The sequence below is a fragment of the Haemaphysalis longicornis genome, unplaced genomic scaffold (genome assembly GCF_048455015.1).
Source record: "Haemaphysalis longicornis isolate Haplotype H1 unplaced genomic scaffold, Haemaphysalis longicornis Haplotype H1 scaffold_4, whole genome shotgun sequence".
NCBI classification, from domain to species: domain Eukaryota; kingdom Metazoa; phylum Arthropoda; class Arachnida; order Ixodida; family Ixodidae; genus Haemaphysalis; species Haemaphysalis longicornis.
This window is the reverse complement of record NW_027526361.1, coordinates 159,954,582-159,972,383: the sequence shown is the minus strand read 5'-3', so window position 1 is coordinate 159,972,383 and position 17,802 is coordinate 159,954,582. Positions and strand designations below refer to the sequence as shown.

Genomic DNA, 17,802 nt, shown 5'->3' with positions numbered 1-17,802 from the left:
ATAGAACCCACGTTTCCACGCGTAACGTGGAACCTTCACACGTTCACCCTTACATCGTCTGTCGGGCTATTTGCACAAATTTTTTGCACCACTCGTTGGAAAAGGTTTTACCTTCATACACAACTCCTCAGATTTTATTGAAAAGGTGCGCGACGTCACGGTGGACGAGGACGAGATAATGGTGTCCTTTGAAGTGAAGTCACTGTTTACCAGTAAGCATGCCCGTGGATTTGGCGGTGGAGGATTGTCTGACTGCCCTGCAATATGACGATGGTTTGTGTGAAAGAACCCCCATCGAAGAACCAGATCTCCTGAAGCTGTTGCAGTTCTGTCTCGAGAACACTTATTTTCTTTTCCGGGGGGCGATCTACAAGCAGGTTCATGGCACAGCCATGGGCGCATCTATCTCAGTGACAACCGCCAACCTTACCATGGAAGCATTAGAAACGCGCGCACTGTCTTCATTCGAACCACGACCCAAGGTCTTTGTGCGGTACACCGACGATTGTTTCTGGATCATCAAAAAGGACTCGCTAACTGCCTTTGCGGAACACATGAACGGCATGGAGGAATCCATTCAATTCACTGTCGAGGAGGAGGCTGCAGGCCGTCTTCCTTTCCTGGACGTGTTGGTTGAACGTCGTGGCGACCGCCTTTCGTTCAAGGTTTACCGAAAAGAAACCCACACTGGACGTTACCTCCATTTAAATTCTGTTAATCCAGCCTGTCATAAGCGCCCTGTCGTGGCTTCGCTGACCCAACGCGCCAAGCACCTCTGCTCACGGCCAGAAGACGAGGCTGCTGATCTACGCCAAGTGCGCAGAGAACTCGGCAATTGCGGCTACCCCAAGCATTTCGTGGACTCCGTGCTACGACAGTCATCACGCCCATCAGAACCCGCTGGTCCTCCTTGCCGAAGCCGAGCGGCTATCCCTTACGTGCCGGGTGTGAGCGAGACTTTGGCTAAAGTTCTGCGCTCGTACGATGTGCACGTCACTCACGTCCCCGCGCGCAAGCTGAGGCACGAGCTGGTGGCTGTCAAGGATGGAATCAAGAAAGAGAAGTTCCCTGGGGTGGTGTACAAAATTCCCTGCGCCGACTGCGACTACTGCTACATTGGCAAGAGCGGCAACTTTGAAAGATGCGTGAACACAAGAATAACGTGAAAAACAAGAAGATTGCGTCGAATGCGCTTGCAGAACACGTGGAAGCCACGACACACAAAATAGGCTGGGACGAAGCGTCAGTTATCGCCAGAGAAAGGAAATGGCTGTCACGCCGATGTCTTGAGTCCGTGATAATTCAAACTACCGACAAAACACTGAAACACAATGCAGGCAATCTCCCGCCTACGTATGCAAGATGCCTGGGGCAATTACTTCGACGCACTTCTTAAAAGCTTCGAGCTTCGCGCCTTTCCGCGCAGTGAACAAGGCTTCCGTATGAAAGCCGAAACGTGTTTTTAGCAGGGTGTCGAACCGAAAAAAATACCGGTTCGGTTACGGTTCGGGTTCGGGTGAAATAATTTCGTTCCGGTTCAGTTCCGGTTCGACAAAATCACGTACCGAACCGGTTCGCGAACCGGTTCGGGAGCTTGAACCGGTTCGCGAACCGGTTCGATGAGTTGAATTATCACTGAAGTTAGAAAAAAAACATTTACTAGTTTAAAACGACCGTCAAATCAAAACACAAACTAACATTCAAAATGCTGCTGCTCCCCAAGGGCAGTGGCGCAATTGCAAAGGAAACTTTCAACAATTAGGAGATATTAGAAAAACACATGAAGTGGCGACGATTTACCACCTTCTTTATCCCTCAGACTTTATGTTGTCCTAGCAACTATTCATAAAGCCAACGCCAAGAGATATGATGGTGGGATTATATTCTGTCCTTTCTTTTTTTGTTGAAATCGTAATTGTCGCTATGCAATCGCCCATCACGCTAACCTTGAATCCTTAAATGTAGTCCTGCGTACTGGCGTGTTCAAATACCAGCGCTCAATACCAATGGCGCACATTTTTTATATTTGTAACAAAACAGAAAAATCCTACAACAGGCACATAAATACTACGAATGAATTAGAATATTTGGTCACCCTGAGCAATTTGTTAGCTGTCACCTTATCGAATGTGTTAGCCACACTTTTGTTAAAAGTAAGCTTTAGTTAACGCTCAGTCACTGCATTATTGCTCTGACCACTGCAATTCCTTTTGCGATACCGAAAGTGTGCATTACAATCAGTATGTCATCGTACCGCCTGAACCCCTACCATCGTTCCGTGTGATACATTGCGGAATCTTATAACAAATAATGCGGTTACAAAATGAAAGGGAAATTTGACACGTGGAGCATGAGATGGGGCTTTTTGGGTAGACGCTCTTGAATTCGTCCACAGCAGTACTGCCCTCCGCAACGAGTAGCAGTAGAACCAATGTAGCGAGTTGGGCAAATGGCTTAGCAAACAGCTTAGCAAACGGCTTAGTTACTGAACAGCTCCTGCGGTCACACTTGTCAAGTATTAATAATTTGGAGGTGTCGGACCTTTTAAGCAAATTATGAAATGCAAAAAGTTTGCACACATCGGGTGTGAGCTTTCGCTGTTGCGCAGTGGAGCACTCCTTCAGCCTGATTGCTCCAATGAAGTCGCAGCTAGGGAAGGGCAAAGTCGTTTTATATTCCCTGCAAGCTGCCGAGAATGACATTTCGTTCGGTCAGCTTGCACTACGCTCGTGCCTCCAGCAGCAACAGACCAATGCTACATTGGTGCTCATTCATTTCTCCTGTTGGTACATAGAGCGTGATAGTGTTCAATTGTCTGGAGGGGAAAGTGCGCGAGCAAGTGCGAAGTTGAAGGTACGTGAAAGAAAAAAAAGGCCTGAATTGCATTGACTGTGCAATATCAACAACGGAGGGTCGAACCGTTTCGGCATGAACCGGTAACCGTCATTTCTTTTTCCGGTTCAGTTCCGGTTCGGGTTCAGCGTGCTCAAAAAATAACGGTTCGGGTTCGGGTTCAGTTCCGGAAAAAATACCGGTTCGGTTCCGGTTTTCGGTTCGGTTCGGTTCCGGTTCGACACCCTGGTTTTTAGCCTTTTTAACTAAGCCTTTGGTCAGCGATAACCACTTTCTTGAACTATGTATCTTGCACACGACCAGACGAGTTTTCGACAAACCTTAGATTTCATGTTGATTTTTTGCCTTGTACTTGCGTAATGCCCTGTGAACATTAACACCGGACTTCAGCGTTTAGGTTGGCTGTGGGTATATAAGACTATTGCGCCGTTTCTGCTTCACTTTGGCCGGGTAGCTGAATCGAGTCACAGACAGACAGACAAACATACAGACAGAGGAACATTTCTGTGTTTAAGTAGCCCAAGAAAGACTATCGTCTTTAAAAATTCAAATATTACACAAGCGGAGAAGAAGCCGTCAACAAAGTGATGTGCAGAGACGAACGTGAACGAACCAAATGTTACGGCGTTTCCTGAGCATGCATTCACCTACAGCGATCTCGTTACTTGAGAGAGAGAGAGAAATGACCTTTATAAATTCGTCCTGCGAGAAAGGTGTGGGTCAGGCCACGCAGGGCTTCGCCGCACCTCGTCTAACTACCTGCGCTAGGTAGCGGGCGGAGCCCGAGGCGTCGTGCCCGGCCGGCCGCGCGGGTTACTCGGATCGCCCCCGCCGTCGCCGTCCGCTCGACCCCCGCGGGGGCCGGGAGGCGAGGGGCGCTGGCTTTCCTTTCGCCGTTGCAGCGCCAGAGCTGCCTCGAGCCGCTGGACGGCCCTGAGCTGGTTGCCGTGCTCCGGGGAGCCGATCAACTCGCGAATGTCCGGCGGGAGGCGGTCGTCTTGAAGCACCGATTGAAATCAGAACATTTCTAGACTTCAGTGCAATACTCTTCGTTTTGCCTGCGCCACTTACAAAAATAGACAAGATAAGAGAACAGGCAAGCTAAGATAGTTGGCCGCTCCCTGACGCTGGCAACAAAACAGACAAACAAATTAAAGGCATGGTTGGGCTCCAAAATTCAGAACTGTCTCACAGGGGCCAGAAACATTTTATTGACCAAGAAGGCGAGCTCGAAAGCCAGTGATATTTTTTTTTAATTTTCATACTTCGTGTGCGTGTCTGGTTTCAGAAAAATGAGATTTGAGGCAAACACAATAAGCAATACAAAACTTCTGCGAAACATTTCTTTCTTGTCCACGCATATCACAAATTCTCCAAGTAAGACCTTGCGGTTTCTTCAATGACGATGTTAATATATCTTGTTATTATCTTCAGGGAGGACTCCGTATTACCATAATGCACCATTCCTGCAAAAGCACACAAAAGGGAACTTATATGAGTGTGTATGGGTGTGCAAAATTGTAACGGATTCTATTTCTTTGAAGCACAGGGTGCGAGCAAGCGAGCTTGATAGGTGGACAAGAAAATAATAACTGGAATACAAACCTAAATTTGTAACAGTCCTTGTGATGTTCCAGCGCGTAACATTGTACAAAGTCTGCAGGAATATGTGCTTTTAAACATTTAGCATTAAAAAAACGGTGGTTTAACATTGTAATTTCACTTTTTTCCACTCGGAAACATGCTTCCAAGCCGTTTCCCAGAGGCAATCAATGAGTGAGGGATGTATTTGCAGCAACTGTCAGATTTATACGAAGTTACAGGACAAAAGGGAAGTCATATTGTCCCCCAATTACTACATACCGTACATGACTAAGTGGCCTCTAGTAGTGCACTTGGGTCTGTCTGCCTGTCTGTATATGTATGTATGTATGTATGTATGTATGTATGTATGTATGTATGTATGTATGTATGTATGTATGTATGTATGTATGTATGTATGTATGTATGTATGTATGTATGTATGTATGTATGTATGTCTATGTATGTATGTATGTATGTATGTATGTATGTATGTATGTATGTATGTATGTATGTATCGCACCAGACCGGTATTCTGGAGGTCGTGGGCTCGGATCCCACCCGGCGGGCATTTTTTCACCACTTTCTTTTCGACTCAAAAAATTCTTCATCTCTTTCTATGATCCACCACAACCTCCCATTTGCTTTCCGTGGTTTTCTTGACTGCCAACCCTTATTTTCTGTCTTATTTCACGGAGCCCTCATTTCCCGTTTTTCTGATTCGCTGTATGTATGTATGTATGTATGTATGTATGTATGTATGTATGTATGTATGTATGTATGTATGTATGTATGTATGTATGTATGTATGTATGTATGTATGTACGTATGTATGTATGTATGTATGTATGTATGTATGTATGTATGTATGTATGTATGTATGTATGTATGTATGTATGTATGTATGTATGTATGTATGTATGTATGTATGTATGTATGTATGTATGTATGTATGTATCCCTTTGCGACACGTGACTTCTAAGAGCATTTTTGTTAGTTACTATCGTCGTCCTCCCCACTTGAACCGCTCTTCAGCATTCGCACTTCCCACTCTCCGGAGTGGTGCTAGCTGCCACTTCGTGAATGCCGCGCCTTCGCCATCCACCGATGCTTTACCCAAACAAGAGAGCAAGATGAACGCCTCTGCGTTGTACGGTGTTTCAAGTACGTGTTTTTGGTATTACTTTTCTGTCTACTTCAAACGTTTATTAAAAAAAAACTAAAGCTCTAAGGGCTACAGATCACATTATTGGGTATACGTTTTATATTTTAGCAATGGTTAGGAAACGGTGGTTACGTTTACGATGGCGTGTTTACGATGAGGACCCCACCTTATTTATTAACAACTTGTGAGATGGAGTTGGTTATGGTTTTTAAGTGAAATTTTGGTTTCAAATGCATACATAGGCAGTTACAAATTTTTCTGACGGCTACATCCTAATGTGTGCCGCAAAGGGCATGTATGTATGTATGTATGTATGTATGTATGTATGTATGTATGTATGTATGTATGTATGTATGTATGTATGTATGTATGCTTGTATGTATGTATGTATGTATGTATGTATGTATGTATGCATGTATGTATGCATGTATGTATGTGTGTGTATGCATGTATGTATGCATGTATGTATGTATGTATGTATGCATGCATGTATGCATGCATGCATGCATGCATACGTGTAAGTGTGTATGTATGCATGTATGCATGCATGCATACGTGTAATTGTGTATGTATGTATGTATGTATGTATGTATGTATGTATGTATGTATGTATGTATGTATGTATGTATGTATGTATGTATGTATGTATGTATGCATGTATGGATATATGCATGCATGTATGCATGTATGCATGCATGCATGTATATATGCATGCATGTATGCATGTATGCAAGTATGTATATATGCATGCATGTATGCATGTATGCATGCATACATACGTGTAAGTGTGTATGTATGTATGTATGTATGTATGTATGTATGTATGTATGTATGTATGTATGTATGTATGTAGAACTGCGAGCTGGGCTTGTTGGTAAAGGTTCATGGTTGGAAAAGCGCTGCGACGACGAGGACAAACAGGTACACGGGACAAAGCGTTAGTAGCAACTGAAAATTTATTTCTGACAAGATCCCGGCGCACCAACACCAAGCATTTTATACATAATGAAACTGAACGTGTGCTGACAAGAACAAAGCGCCACACATGTTATTAACCCTGCTTCAAAAATGCATACTCAGTGTCAGACAGGAAAACCGATGGTTGGCTAACACAGTCTTTCTCTTCTCCCTTTATACGGAAGGCTTCTGTTATTTCTCTTGTTAACCGTTTTTGTGTTTCTCAACAATTAACGTGTCGCGCAATTTTGGGCGGCACTTGCAGTCTCTGCAATGAACGGCTAAGTGCGAATACGGTGACCCTTTTAGCGAGCTCTGATGTTCGCGAAGGCGGACGTTCCGGCAGCGGCAGCTCTGCCCTACGTATTTCTTTCCACACGTTAAGGGGATATTGTACACAACGTCTTTTTTGCACTCTACAAATTTCGTTCTGTGTTTCCTACCACATCCCTTCTTCCTTGTTGCTTTCTTTTCTGCCACCCTTTGCACCGCTGGGCAAATTTTCACCAACTTGTTTTGTGCCGAAAACACCACGCGCACCTCATAACTTGATGCTATCTTCTTTAGGCGATGAGACATGTCATGAAGGTACAGAATCACCGCTACCTTCTCGCCCCCGGAATCTGCGTCTTTTCCCCTGCTCTGAAAGGTGCTCCCTGCCCATTTAACCTCTCGGCGATTCCTCTCGCGCGCCAGCAGAACTCCCTCATCTGGAAACCCGGCCGTTTTTAACCGGCCTACCTGAGCGGCGACACTTTGTTCCACCAAGTGTCGACAAGATTTTGTTAACGCAGATCTGATACAGGAAATGGCGACGCCGTTTTTCACTAGCTTCGAATGGGCCGATTCATAGCTTATCAAATTTTTGGTGGGCCTAGGGTGGTACATCCAGCAGGTGTGGGTGGGCAGAAACATAATCAAGATATCTAAAAACTGAAGTTCGCGTTGCTTTCTTACCTCGATCGTGTACTCAGGGCCAAGCCCGTTTTTCAAAGCCTAGCCCGTTCAAGTCCAAGCCCTCCTTGCGGATGGCGAGCCTTCTTGTGCGGATTGCTCGTGGGCGTCAAGGCCGCGCAGCAGCGGAACGCCGACGCCAGCAGGCAGCACGACAGCGCCAGCAGAAGCACTGCCCGGGGCGGGTTCGACTGCACGCACGCGGACCGGAAATGACAGGCACGAGAACATCACCGAGTCTGCAAGTGCTGTAAGCATCGGCTGAGGCTGGTAGATCCGATACTTGAGGCATGCGATGCTTGATGCATATCGAATAAATACGCAACGCACACCACACAACTGCCATAATGTGAGCATGCTTGGTCAATTACTGATTGATTGATTGTAAGGTTTAACGCGCCGACGCAACGCAGGTGATTCAGCGCGCCGTAATGGAGGGCTACGGATTAATTTTGACCACCTGGGGATCTTTAACGTGCGCCGAGACCTCGTACACACGGGCGTTTTTGCTTTTCGCCTCCATCAGAAAAGCATCCGCCGCGGCCGGGAAACGAACCCGCGACCTTGTGCTCAGCAGCACAACGCCTTAGCCACTGAGCCACCACGGCGGGTGCTTGGTCGATTGTGTTGTTTAACAGGCCAAATATACACTTGTCCTATGAGGCGCGCCTTAGTGGAGCGCTTATGATTGATTCTGACCACCCGGGGATGTTCAACGTGCGCAGAAATCAATCTCAACACACGGGCGTTTTTATTTTTCGCGTCCATCTGAAAAGTAGCCACCTTGGCCGGGAATCGAACCCGCGACCTCGGGTTCAGGAGCACAACGCCTTAGCCACTGCGCCACCGCGGCGGATAATTTGAGCATGCTACTTACGGATGCAACAAAGGGCCTCCTCGAATATCAGTCCCGTATCGTCCGCGGACTGCCCGAGACGCGATCCGACGCTCGATTTTCCCTGGTATTCCACCGGGACTTCCGGTCCGAACGCCATCCTCGGACTGCCCGCGGACCATCCAGGACTGGAAAATCGAGAATGCCCAAAGGACGTTTACGCTAATAGCGAAGACGAAGGCGGCGCCACGGGAAAAAGACCGTGACAATGATAAGGAGGCCACACCGTCGCACCACTGGAGGCCTGTTCAAGAGTAATTGGAGCACGCTAATTACTTAATTAGCAACGCGTGTCCGCGCTAGCAGCGTCTGTGTGACGATTGGCCAACCGGCTCCGTCGTAGATAGTAACAGAGAGCAGAAGGGAACGACGAATTTGAACAGGCCCATGATGATATTGTCACGAAGCCAAGGACGACGCAGTTGTCTTGAAGGAGAACAAGTTTATTGGAGCGAACTTGTGCTCCCCTAACAACCCAAAAGAATACAGAGGCGGCGAAGCAGCGGTCAACAAAGTGACTTGCGTCGGCGAGCGTCGCAGAATCGAATGCCCCGGCGTCCGCACTGCAGGCTTTTTATCTTTTGGCGCGCGTGGTTCTCGAAACGTCGATTCGCATCGAGAACATAGTAGATCCAAGAAGATTATTCTGGGCTGTTCACGTTAGATCGGAATGCTCTCCCTATCACAACAGATAACACATGCGGCACAGAAAGAAAGAATAGAACACGCGCTTACCTTGGCGCAGAGATAACACAGACCGGCGCAGCCGGGCGGTAAAAGCAAAACACAAATAAACAAACCCAATGTATGGTTCGCGGCATTACCCCCCCTCTAAGAGTGCATCGACCCGATGCTAACATAAGCGACAGTCCGAAAAAATGAAAATAAAAGTTCGTCATCGTCCGTAGAAAGGTTTTAAGCGAACCACGTGGACGACTTCAGGCCGCGTGCGTCGTCGTGATGTGCCGGAGTAACCATCGGGGATCACTTCGTAGGTAAGTTGGCCAACACGTCGCAGAATCTGGTAGGGTCCGAAATACCGTCGCAGGAGCTTCTCACTGAGTCCGCGTCGTCGGATGGGAGTCCAAACCCACACACGATCCCCTGGTTGGTACTCGGCGTCTCGGCGTCGGAGGTTGTAGCGGCCCGCATCCACAAGCTGCTGGTCCGTTATACGAACTCGAGCGAGCTGGCGGGCCTCCTCCGCACGTTGAAGATATCCGTGGACGTCGGCGTTGAGGTCGTCGTCTTCTACGTGCGGAAGCATGGCGTCGAGCATCGTAGTCGGCCTTCTACCGTAGACAAGCTCGAACGGCGTCAGCTGTGTCGTCTCCTGGATAGCCGTGTTGTACGCAAACGTGACATACGGGAGCACTTCGTCCCAAGTCTTATGTTCAACGTCAACGTACATTGAAAGCATATCTGCGATTGTCTTGTTCAGACGTTCTGTTAGTCCGTTCGTTTGGGGGTGGTAAGCTGTCGTTCTTCGGTGATCCGTGATGCTGTAGCGTAATACTCCTTGCATCAGCTACGCAGTAAATGCCGTTCCACGGTCTGTGATTAGGACTTCCGGGGCTCCATGTCGCAGCACAACTTGGCTTATAAAGAACTTCGCCACTTCTTGTGCAGTCCCCCTCGGAAGAGCGGCGGTCTCTGCGTAGCGCGTCATGTAGTCTGTCGCTACGACAATCCACTTGTTCTGTGATCGTGACGTAGGGAACTGGCCTAAAAGGTCCATTCCAATCTGTTGAAATGGTCTCGATGGGACGGCGATCGGTTGCAGAAGTCCGGCGGGTCTTGTCGGCGGCGTTTTTCTTCGCTGGCAGTCACGGCAGCTCCGGACGTAGTGGGTGACGTCAGAGGTAAGGCCGGGCCAGTAGTACCTCGCCTTGATTTTTCCAATAGTGCGGGCTGTGCCCAGATGTCCGGAAGACGGGTCGTCGTGGCACGCTTCCAAAATTTCGTCACGAAGGTCCGCGGGGATGACGAGAAGGTAATTCGCTCTTGTTCCGGGGCTGAAATTCTTCTTCACAAGGACGGAGTTTCTCAGGCTGAATGCTGGTAAGCTGCGTTTGAAGGTCCTAGGAACGGCAACGTTGCATCCCTCGAGGTACTCGATTATGACGCGTAAGTCGGGGTCGGCACGCTGCTGGGCGGCTAGGTCGCTCTCCGCCACGATCCCGAAGAACGCGCTGTCTTCATCAGAGTCTTGTGGTGGTGGGTCGACGGGGGCGCGGGACAGGCAGTCGGCGTCGGAGTGGTACCTGCCGGATTTATAAACGACTGTAACGTCGAACTCTTGCAGGCGCAAGCTCCACCGCCCAAGACGGCCAGAGGGGTCCTTCAAATTGGCGAGCCAACACAGCGCATGGTGGTCTGTTACAACCTTGAATGGCCTTCCATACACGTATGGGCGAAATTTTGAAATCGCCCATATAATAGCCAGGCACTCTTTCTCAGAGGCAGAATAGTTTTTCTCCTCCTTCGACAGACCACGGCTAGCATAGGCGATTACCCTTTCGCAGCCGCTTTGCTTTTGGACAAGGACGGCACCCAAGCCTATATCACTGGCGTCCGTATGCATTTTCGTTTCGGCATTTCCGTCGAAATGAGCGAGCACGGGCGGGCTTTGCAGGCGTTTTTGCAGCTCGCCGAATGCTTTTTCTTGGTCGTTTTCCCAGCTGAAAGGGGTGCTATCTTTCGTCAAGCGCGTGAGTGGCTCTGCAATGCGTGCGAAGTTTGCGACGAAGCGCCGGTAGTATGCGCACAGCCCGAGAAATCTCCGCACGCCCTTCTTGTCTTTCGGCCTTGGGAAGTTCGCAATGGCTGAAGTTTTTGCCGGGTCAGGTAGGACTCCCGCGGCGTTGACGACGTGGCCCAAGAACTTGAGTTCCCCGTATGCGAAACGGCACTTTTCAGGCTTCAGCGTCAACCCCGACGTACGAATGGCCTCGAGTACAGACTCCAACCTTGCAAGGTGTTCGTCGAAAGTCCGGGCGAATACCACTACGTCGTCGAGGTATACGAGGCAGGTGTGCCACTTAAGGCCAGCTAGCACAGTGTCCATGACTCTTTGAAATGTCGCTGGTGCTGTGCACAGCCCAAACGGCATCACCTTGAACTCGTATAGGCCGTCTGGGGTTATAAATGCAGTCTTCTCTCGGTCTCTCTCGTCCACTTCAATTTGCTAGTAGCCGGTCTTGAGGTCCATCGATGAGAAGTACTTCGCGTGGCAGAGGTGGTCGAGGGCGTCGTCGATTCGGGGGAGGGGGTACACGTCCTTTTTCGTGATTTTGTTCAGTCGCCGGTAGTCAACGCAAAACCTTAATGTGCCGTCTTTTTTTTTACGAGTACGACGGGCGCAGCCCAGGGGCTTTTCGATGGCTGTATAATGTAATCGCTCAGCATGTCGTCGACTTGAGTCCGGATGGCTTCCCGTTCGTGTGAAGAGACGCGGTACGGTGACTGTCGGGTAGGTCGGGCTCCATCTTCGGTTATTATTCGATGCTTCGCTAGAGGGGTCTGACGTAGTTTTGCGCTCGACGAAAAACATTCGCTATAGCGACGCAGCAAAGCCAATAATTTTTTCCGTTGTTCTTGCGGTAGCGCCGGATTCACGTCGAATGGCTGCGGGAGCTTGAATGTTTCTACGGGTGTGCGTTCAAAGTCGGCGACTGCGATCACATCACTTGCTTCTTGCGTTTCTTCGAGGAACGCAATTGCAGCTCCCTTGTTTAAATGCTGGTACTCTTCGGTGAAATTAAGGACCAAAACGTGAGATTGGCGTTGCTTAAAGTGCGCAATGCCTCTTGCGACGGAGACTTCGCGGTCGAGAAGCAACCTTCGATCACTCTCTGCGATAGCGTCGATGTCAGAAGCAGCATCCTCACAGTAGACGGCGATCATCAAGCTTGCGCGGGGTGGCAGGGTGATGTGATCGTCGGCGATCCTGACAGCAGCACGGTGATCGGGGTTCGGCTGCGGCGTCGTGGAGTGATTGGAGGAAAATGTTATCGACTTGGTCTGCAGATCAATTATTGCGCCGTTGTCCGTCAAAAAGTCCATTCCGAGAGTCACGTCGCGGGAGCAGTTAGGCAGAACGACGAACGCCGCAGGGTACGTTGTGCCGTCTATGGTGACGCGCGATGTGCACGTTCCACTTGGCGTCACGAGGTGGCCTCCTGCTGTGCGTATGTGCGGACCGTCCCATCTGGTCATAACTTTCTTCAGTTTAGACGCAAATGGTCCGCTCATTACCGAATAGTCAGCTCCCGTGTCTACGAGGGCGACTACGTCAAAGCCGTCGATGGACACCTTGACGTCAGATGCAGTCGTCCTCGAGTTCCGGGTTCGTCGGGGCGTCGTATCTCTGCTTGTACGTGTTGATGGTCGGGCACTGTGCATCGTCGTTGTCGTCTTCTCAACGGACGTCTCGGTCAGGTCGGGTACGCGTCGCGCCGTGTAGCTGTCGTCGTGTTCGGGAGTCTCGTCAGGGTTAGGTCGGGTCGTCGGAATGAGGGCATGTCGTGAATCACTGTCTTCAGCGCGTCCTTGCGTCGTTGGAGGGTTTCTAGTTTTTCGCCGTAGAGCAACTTCACCTCCAGAAGTTGCCACCTTTAGTTTCCCCCGCGTGGGCTGGGGGACCTTCCAGGTGCGAAGTCAGCACTGCTGCGGCGGTCCGGCGACTGGTACGGGTAGGGCGACGGCGAATGGTTGAAACGGGCTGGTCCACGGCTGGTGTTGGACAGGTATTCTTCAATGTCAGATGGGCGCTGGCCGGGTTGGGAGCGTGGTGCGTCGACGGAGAAACCACGAAGTCCGAGTTTCTTGTATGGGCAGCGACGGTAGACGTGGTCGGCCTCTCCGCAGTGGTAGCACAGAGGACGATTATCTGGTGTTCGCCATACGTCAGTCTTCATCGGCGTCTGGTTTCGTACTACAGGGGGTCGGGCGGGCGACAGCGGGCGGCGGTAGGGTGGCGCCTCTTGACGACGTGTTGGAACAGGGCGGGGTCGACGAACAGCCGCGGAGTATGTCATAGCCTCTGTCTCGCGGGGTGCTTCGGACGGCATAGAAGTTCCCAAAGCCTGCTGTACTTCTTCCCGTATCACGTCAGTCAGGGAAGCGACTTGAGGGTGTGGCGTCGTCGTCGGGAAAAGTTTCCGCAGCTCCTCCCTCACCACTGCACGGATGGTGACGCGTAGTGATTCGGAGTTAATAGCGCCGGCACCAATCGTCTCCGAAACCAGCGAATTGATTGGGCGGTCGTACTGCCTCGTTCGGATTTCGAGCGTAATATGAACTCCCCGACTAAGGAGCTCCAACTCATGGTGATCCAGCAGCTGGAGACAGCTCTGGCCAGGCAGAAGCGCGGGCGGCTTCCCGATCACGTCAATGGTCGGACCCCCCAGCGCCGACGCCTCCGGCCGGACGCGGCCCCGTCTCCGGATCGGCTTTAACACCAACAGCCGACGGTGAGGGCGGAACCCTGTGTGGTGATCCCCAGCACCGATAGTGCAGGATAACCAATAAAAGTCCTTTCTCTCTCTCTCTCTCCATCGCGGCGGCCTCAGACGCGAATTCGGACACGGTCTTGTGAGGGTTACGAACAAGGCACGCGAAGAGCTCTTGCTTCACACCTCGCATCAGAAACCGTAGTTTCTTTTCTTCCGTCATTTCTGGGTCCGCACGGCGAAAAAGGCGCTTCATCTCCTCGACGACGATCATGACACCTTCGTTGGGGTGCTGCGTTCGAGTTTCAAGCAAAAGCGCAGCTCGCTCTTTTCTCACAACGGTAGTGAAGGTCTTAATTAAGGAACTCCCTTTTGAATTGAGTCCAGTCGGTCAAAGAACTCTCATGGTTCTTGAACCAAGTTCGAGCAGCATCTTCTAAGTAAAAGAAGACATGCCGGAAAGTTTCTTCGTCGTCCCACCTGTTGAAGATGCGGACGCGCTCCAGCTTCTGCAACCATTCTTCGGGGTCTTCAGCGGGGGCTCCCCGGAACGATGGCGGTTCCCGGGGCTGCTGCAGGACGATTGGCGACGTTGTTTCTTGCACCATGGTGTTGGTTGCAGCGTTCCTTCTCTTGGGCCTTTCTGGCATGAGACCGAACTCGGGTAGCAATCCTTGCAGCCGGCGGCTTTCTCTGGTTGGGCTGGCTTGGCGGCTTCCAGATGTCGTAGAGAGCATAAAGGGTGAGTACCCCGCACCTCCACCAGATGTCACGAAGCCAAGGACGACGCAGTTGTCTTGAAGGAGAACAAGTTTATTGGAGCGAACTTGTGCTCCCCTAACAACTCAAAAGAATACAGAGGCGGCGAAGCAGCGGTCAACAAAGTGACTTGCGTCGGCGAGCGTCGCAGAATCGAATGCCCCGGCGTCCGCACTGCAGGCTTTTTATCTTTTGGCGCGCGTGGTTCTCGAAACGTCGATTCGCATCGAGAACATAGTAGATCCAAGAAGATTATTCTGGGCTGTTCACGTTAGATCGGAATGCTCTCCCTATCACAACAGATAACACATGCGGCACAGAAAGAAAGAATGGAACACGCGCTTCCCTTGGCGCAGAGATAACACATACCGGCGCAGCCGAGCGGTAAAAGCAAAACACAAATAAACAAACCCAATGTATGGTTCGCGGAAATACTAATGTGAGGACACGATCACATAACTGGGGAGCTTTTTCGCGAAATGAGTCAAATCCGCCTGAATGTAATTGCAGAAAAACGCAAGCATTTGGGACGACGCGTATATGCAACGTTGTCAATGCTATTATACGTTCAAGAAGTAAGCGAGAGGAAGTTAGATTTGACAGCGTTGCATTTAGGCCCGTTAAAAAAATTTCCCGCTTGTTTCTGACATTCTGTTCAGGTGCATTTTAGTCATTTAAAAAAAAGCCCCTCAATTGATAGCTGAAACTTTTGCGCACACAAAAAACGAGGCCTGGTCTTCGAGGCCTGCGCTGGTCTTCGTGTCCCCGTTTAGTCCTCGTTTTTTGTGTGCGCAAAATTTACAGCTATAAATTGTCACCAACTAGCCCGCCTTTCAGTGTTATTGCCCCTGAATTGAACACGCGTCCACGATGAACTCTTAGGCGTCTGCCTTATCGACAACTTTGAAACGTGGCCAGCCAGGGAAGTAACCTTCAGACGAAGATGGCATAGGTGGCACTGCGGACCGACTGTTAGCGTAAGGATCGCATATCTTGAAATAATGTGTGTTGGTTTCGCATCTCCGCAAGAAAACAGTCGTAAGTAACTATGAAATTTTTATGCAAGCACGAAAGACTAAAAGTGATGACCAGGGGCGTTTGCGCCCGGATTCCAAACCCCACCCCCTAATTTTTTAGATGCAACGCATCTCTTTAACTCGCCTTGTGCCGCGTCATTGTCGCGGCGTAGACCTCATTCCGTCCCCCAATCTCCTCGCCGCTGCAGCAGCGGGCTCCGCCGCTTTCACCGCAGCGCCATCTGTGCGTCAGCGCGGTCAGCGCGTAGCTTGCGCTCGGCTGCGCTCGCTCCTGTCGCTGTGCCAGCTGTGCGTTAGCGCGCAGCTTGCGCTCGGTTAAAAATTTACACCACCTTCCCGCGAGGGGAACCATGGGGTAGATGCGACGCATCGGGGGTGAACATGCTGCGTAAATAGGATACACAACAACAGCAATCCACACGCTGACATCGCTAACATAACGGAAACGCAACGGCAACCCCCTATGCGTTGCATCTACCCCATGGTTCCCCTCCCGGGAAGATGGTGTAAATTTTTTCATGCCAGGTTTGCTTGCGGTTGATGCCACCTGAAGAACCGCCTGAAGTCGCCTGCGGGCGCGGGAACAGCAGTTTTAAGGTCATGTCCGTTCATGCAAATCTGAAACAAAGACTAAGCCAACTTCTGATCCCTATGGCCGCTCCGGATGCTGTACAGTTAATATACGCATCTGGGCAATGCACGGATGACGGCTGGCTCTGAATGGCGCCTGCGGCATTTCGCCGCCAATGCGCCAAGCTGTGCCGGGAACACACCGCCAGCCGATCTAGGCGGTCGTGCTGTTGCGCTTTTGGAACAGCACGGCTGTGAAGCGGCGGAACAGCAGGAAAAGCCTCATATTGCCGCGAACCACGCATTGGGCTGGTTTATTTATTGCTTGTTTTCACTGCCCGGCTGCGCCCGGCTGTGTTATCTGTGACCCAAGCGAAGCGCATGTTCCATTCTTTATTTTTCATCCGCACGGGTTATCTCATTCGGATAAGGAGAGCCTTTCGCCCTAGCGTCAACTTGCCTGGAATCATCGTCTTTGATCTACAATGTTCTGCATGTAAATCGACGGTTCGAGAAACACTCGCGCCGAAATGTAAAAGCCTGCAGAACAGACGTTGCGGCATTCATTCGACTCCCCGACGCTCGCCGACGCACGTCACTTTGTTGACTGCTGCTTCGCCACCCGTATACTTTTTGAGTTGTTAGGGGAGCACACGTTGGCTCCAATAAACGTGCTTTTCCTTCAAGACGACTGCCTCAAATTCTAACATAATCGGGAGCATGCCTATACAATAAAAACAAGCCTACATACCATAATATATGGCACAACACTTATTCACACCTCGACTTGGCTATTGGCTCGGCAGTACTCTTTCCGTCTCTTGAATGGGATGTTGGCACTAACCCATATGGTAGTGACCACTTCCCAACCACATTAACATACATAGGTAAATGCCCGAACAGTTCACCTTCCCATAAGAAGTTCAATGAAGATATAGCGAACTGGAGTACATTTACAGAAACATCCAAACTACACCACACATCCATTGGACACCTACACGTTGAAGAAGCTACCCAACTCCTCACGGCGCACATCCTCGACGCCGCCTAGAAGTCCATTCCCCACGCCTCTGGTGCCCCACGCACCCAGCCGAGGCCGTGGCGGAATGAGGACTGTAGGCGGGCGTGAGAGGCCCAGAACAAGGCGTGGGGTATCCTCCGTCGGTACCCCACGTCGGATAATCTTTTGTTGTTCAAACGGGCCAAGGCGTTAGGAAAACTTGTACTCCGTGAGGCAAAACGAGAGAGTTGGCGCACCTTTCTTGCATCCATTAACTCATACACAGACGCACACAAGGTATGGACAACAATACGCAAACTTAAAGGACAACATACACATCGCCTGCCCCTGGTCAGTACAACAGGGGACACACTCGAAGACCAGGCTAGTACTCTTGCACAACACTTCCAACACGTTTCCAGCTCTGCACACTACAGAAACACTTTCGTGAAACATAAAAATACTTGTCCCTACATGACAATAACAGGTCAAAATATGGTTACAATTCTGAATTTACACTCTATGAGTTGAGGGGCTGCCCTGAGCACAAGTAAACCTTCAGCTCCAGGCGCAGATAA

The 17,802-nt window shown here is 50.1% G+C and overlaps 1 protein-coding gene across 1 annotated transcript; it reads left to right on the top strand.

The window, feature by feature from the left end:
* The first annotated feature begins 218 nt into the window (after positions 1-218).
* Positions 219-1,166, top strand: LOC144180073 (uncharacterized). The gene has a single exon (XM_077708480.1). The coding sequence runs from the start codon at positions 219-221 to the stop codon at positions 1,164-1,166; it is 948 nt and encodes a 315-aa protein (XP_077564606.1).
* The last annotated feature ends 16,636 nt before the right edge of the window (positions 1,167-17,802 follow it).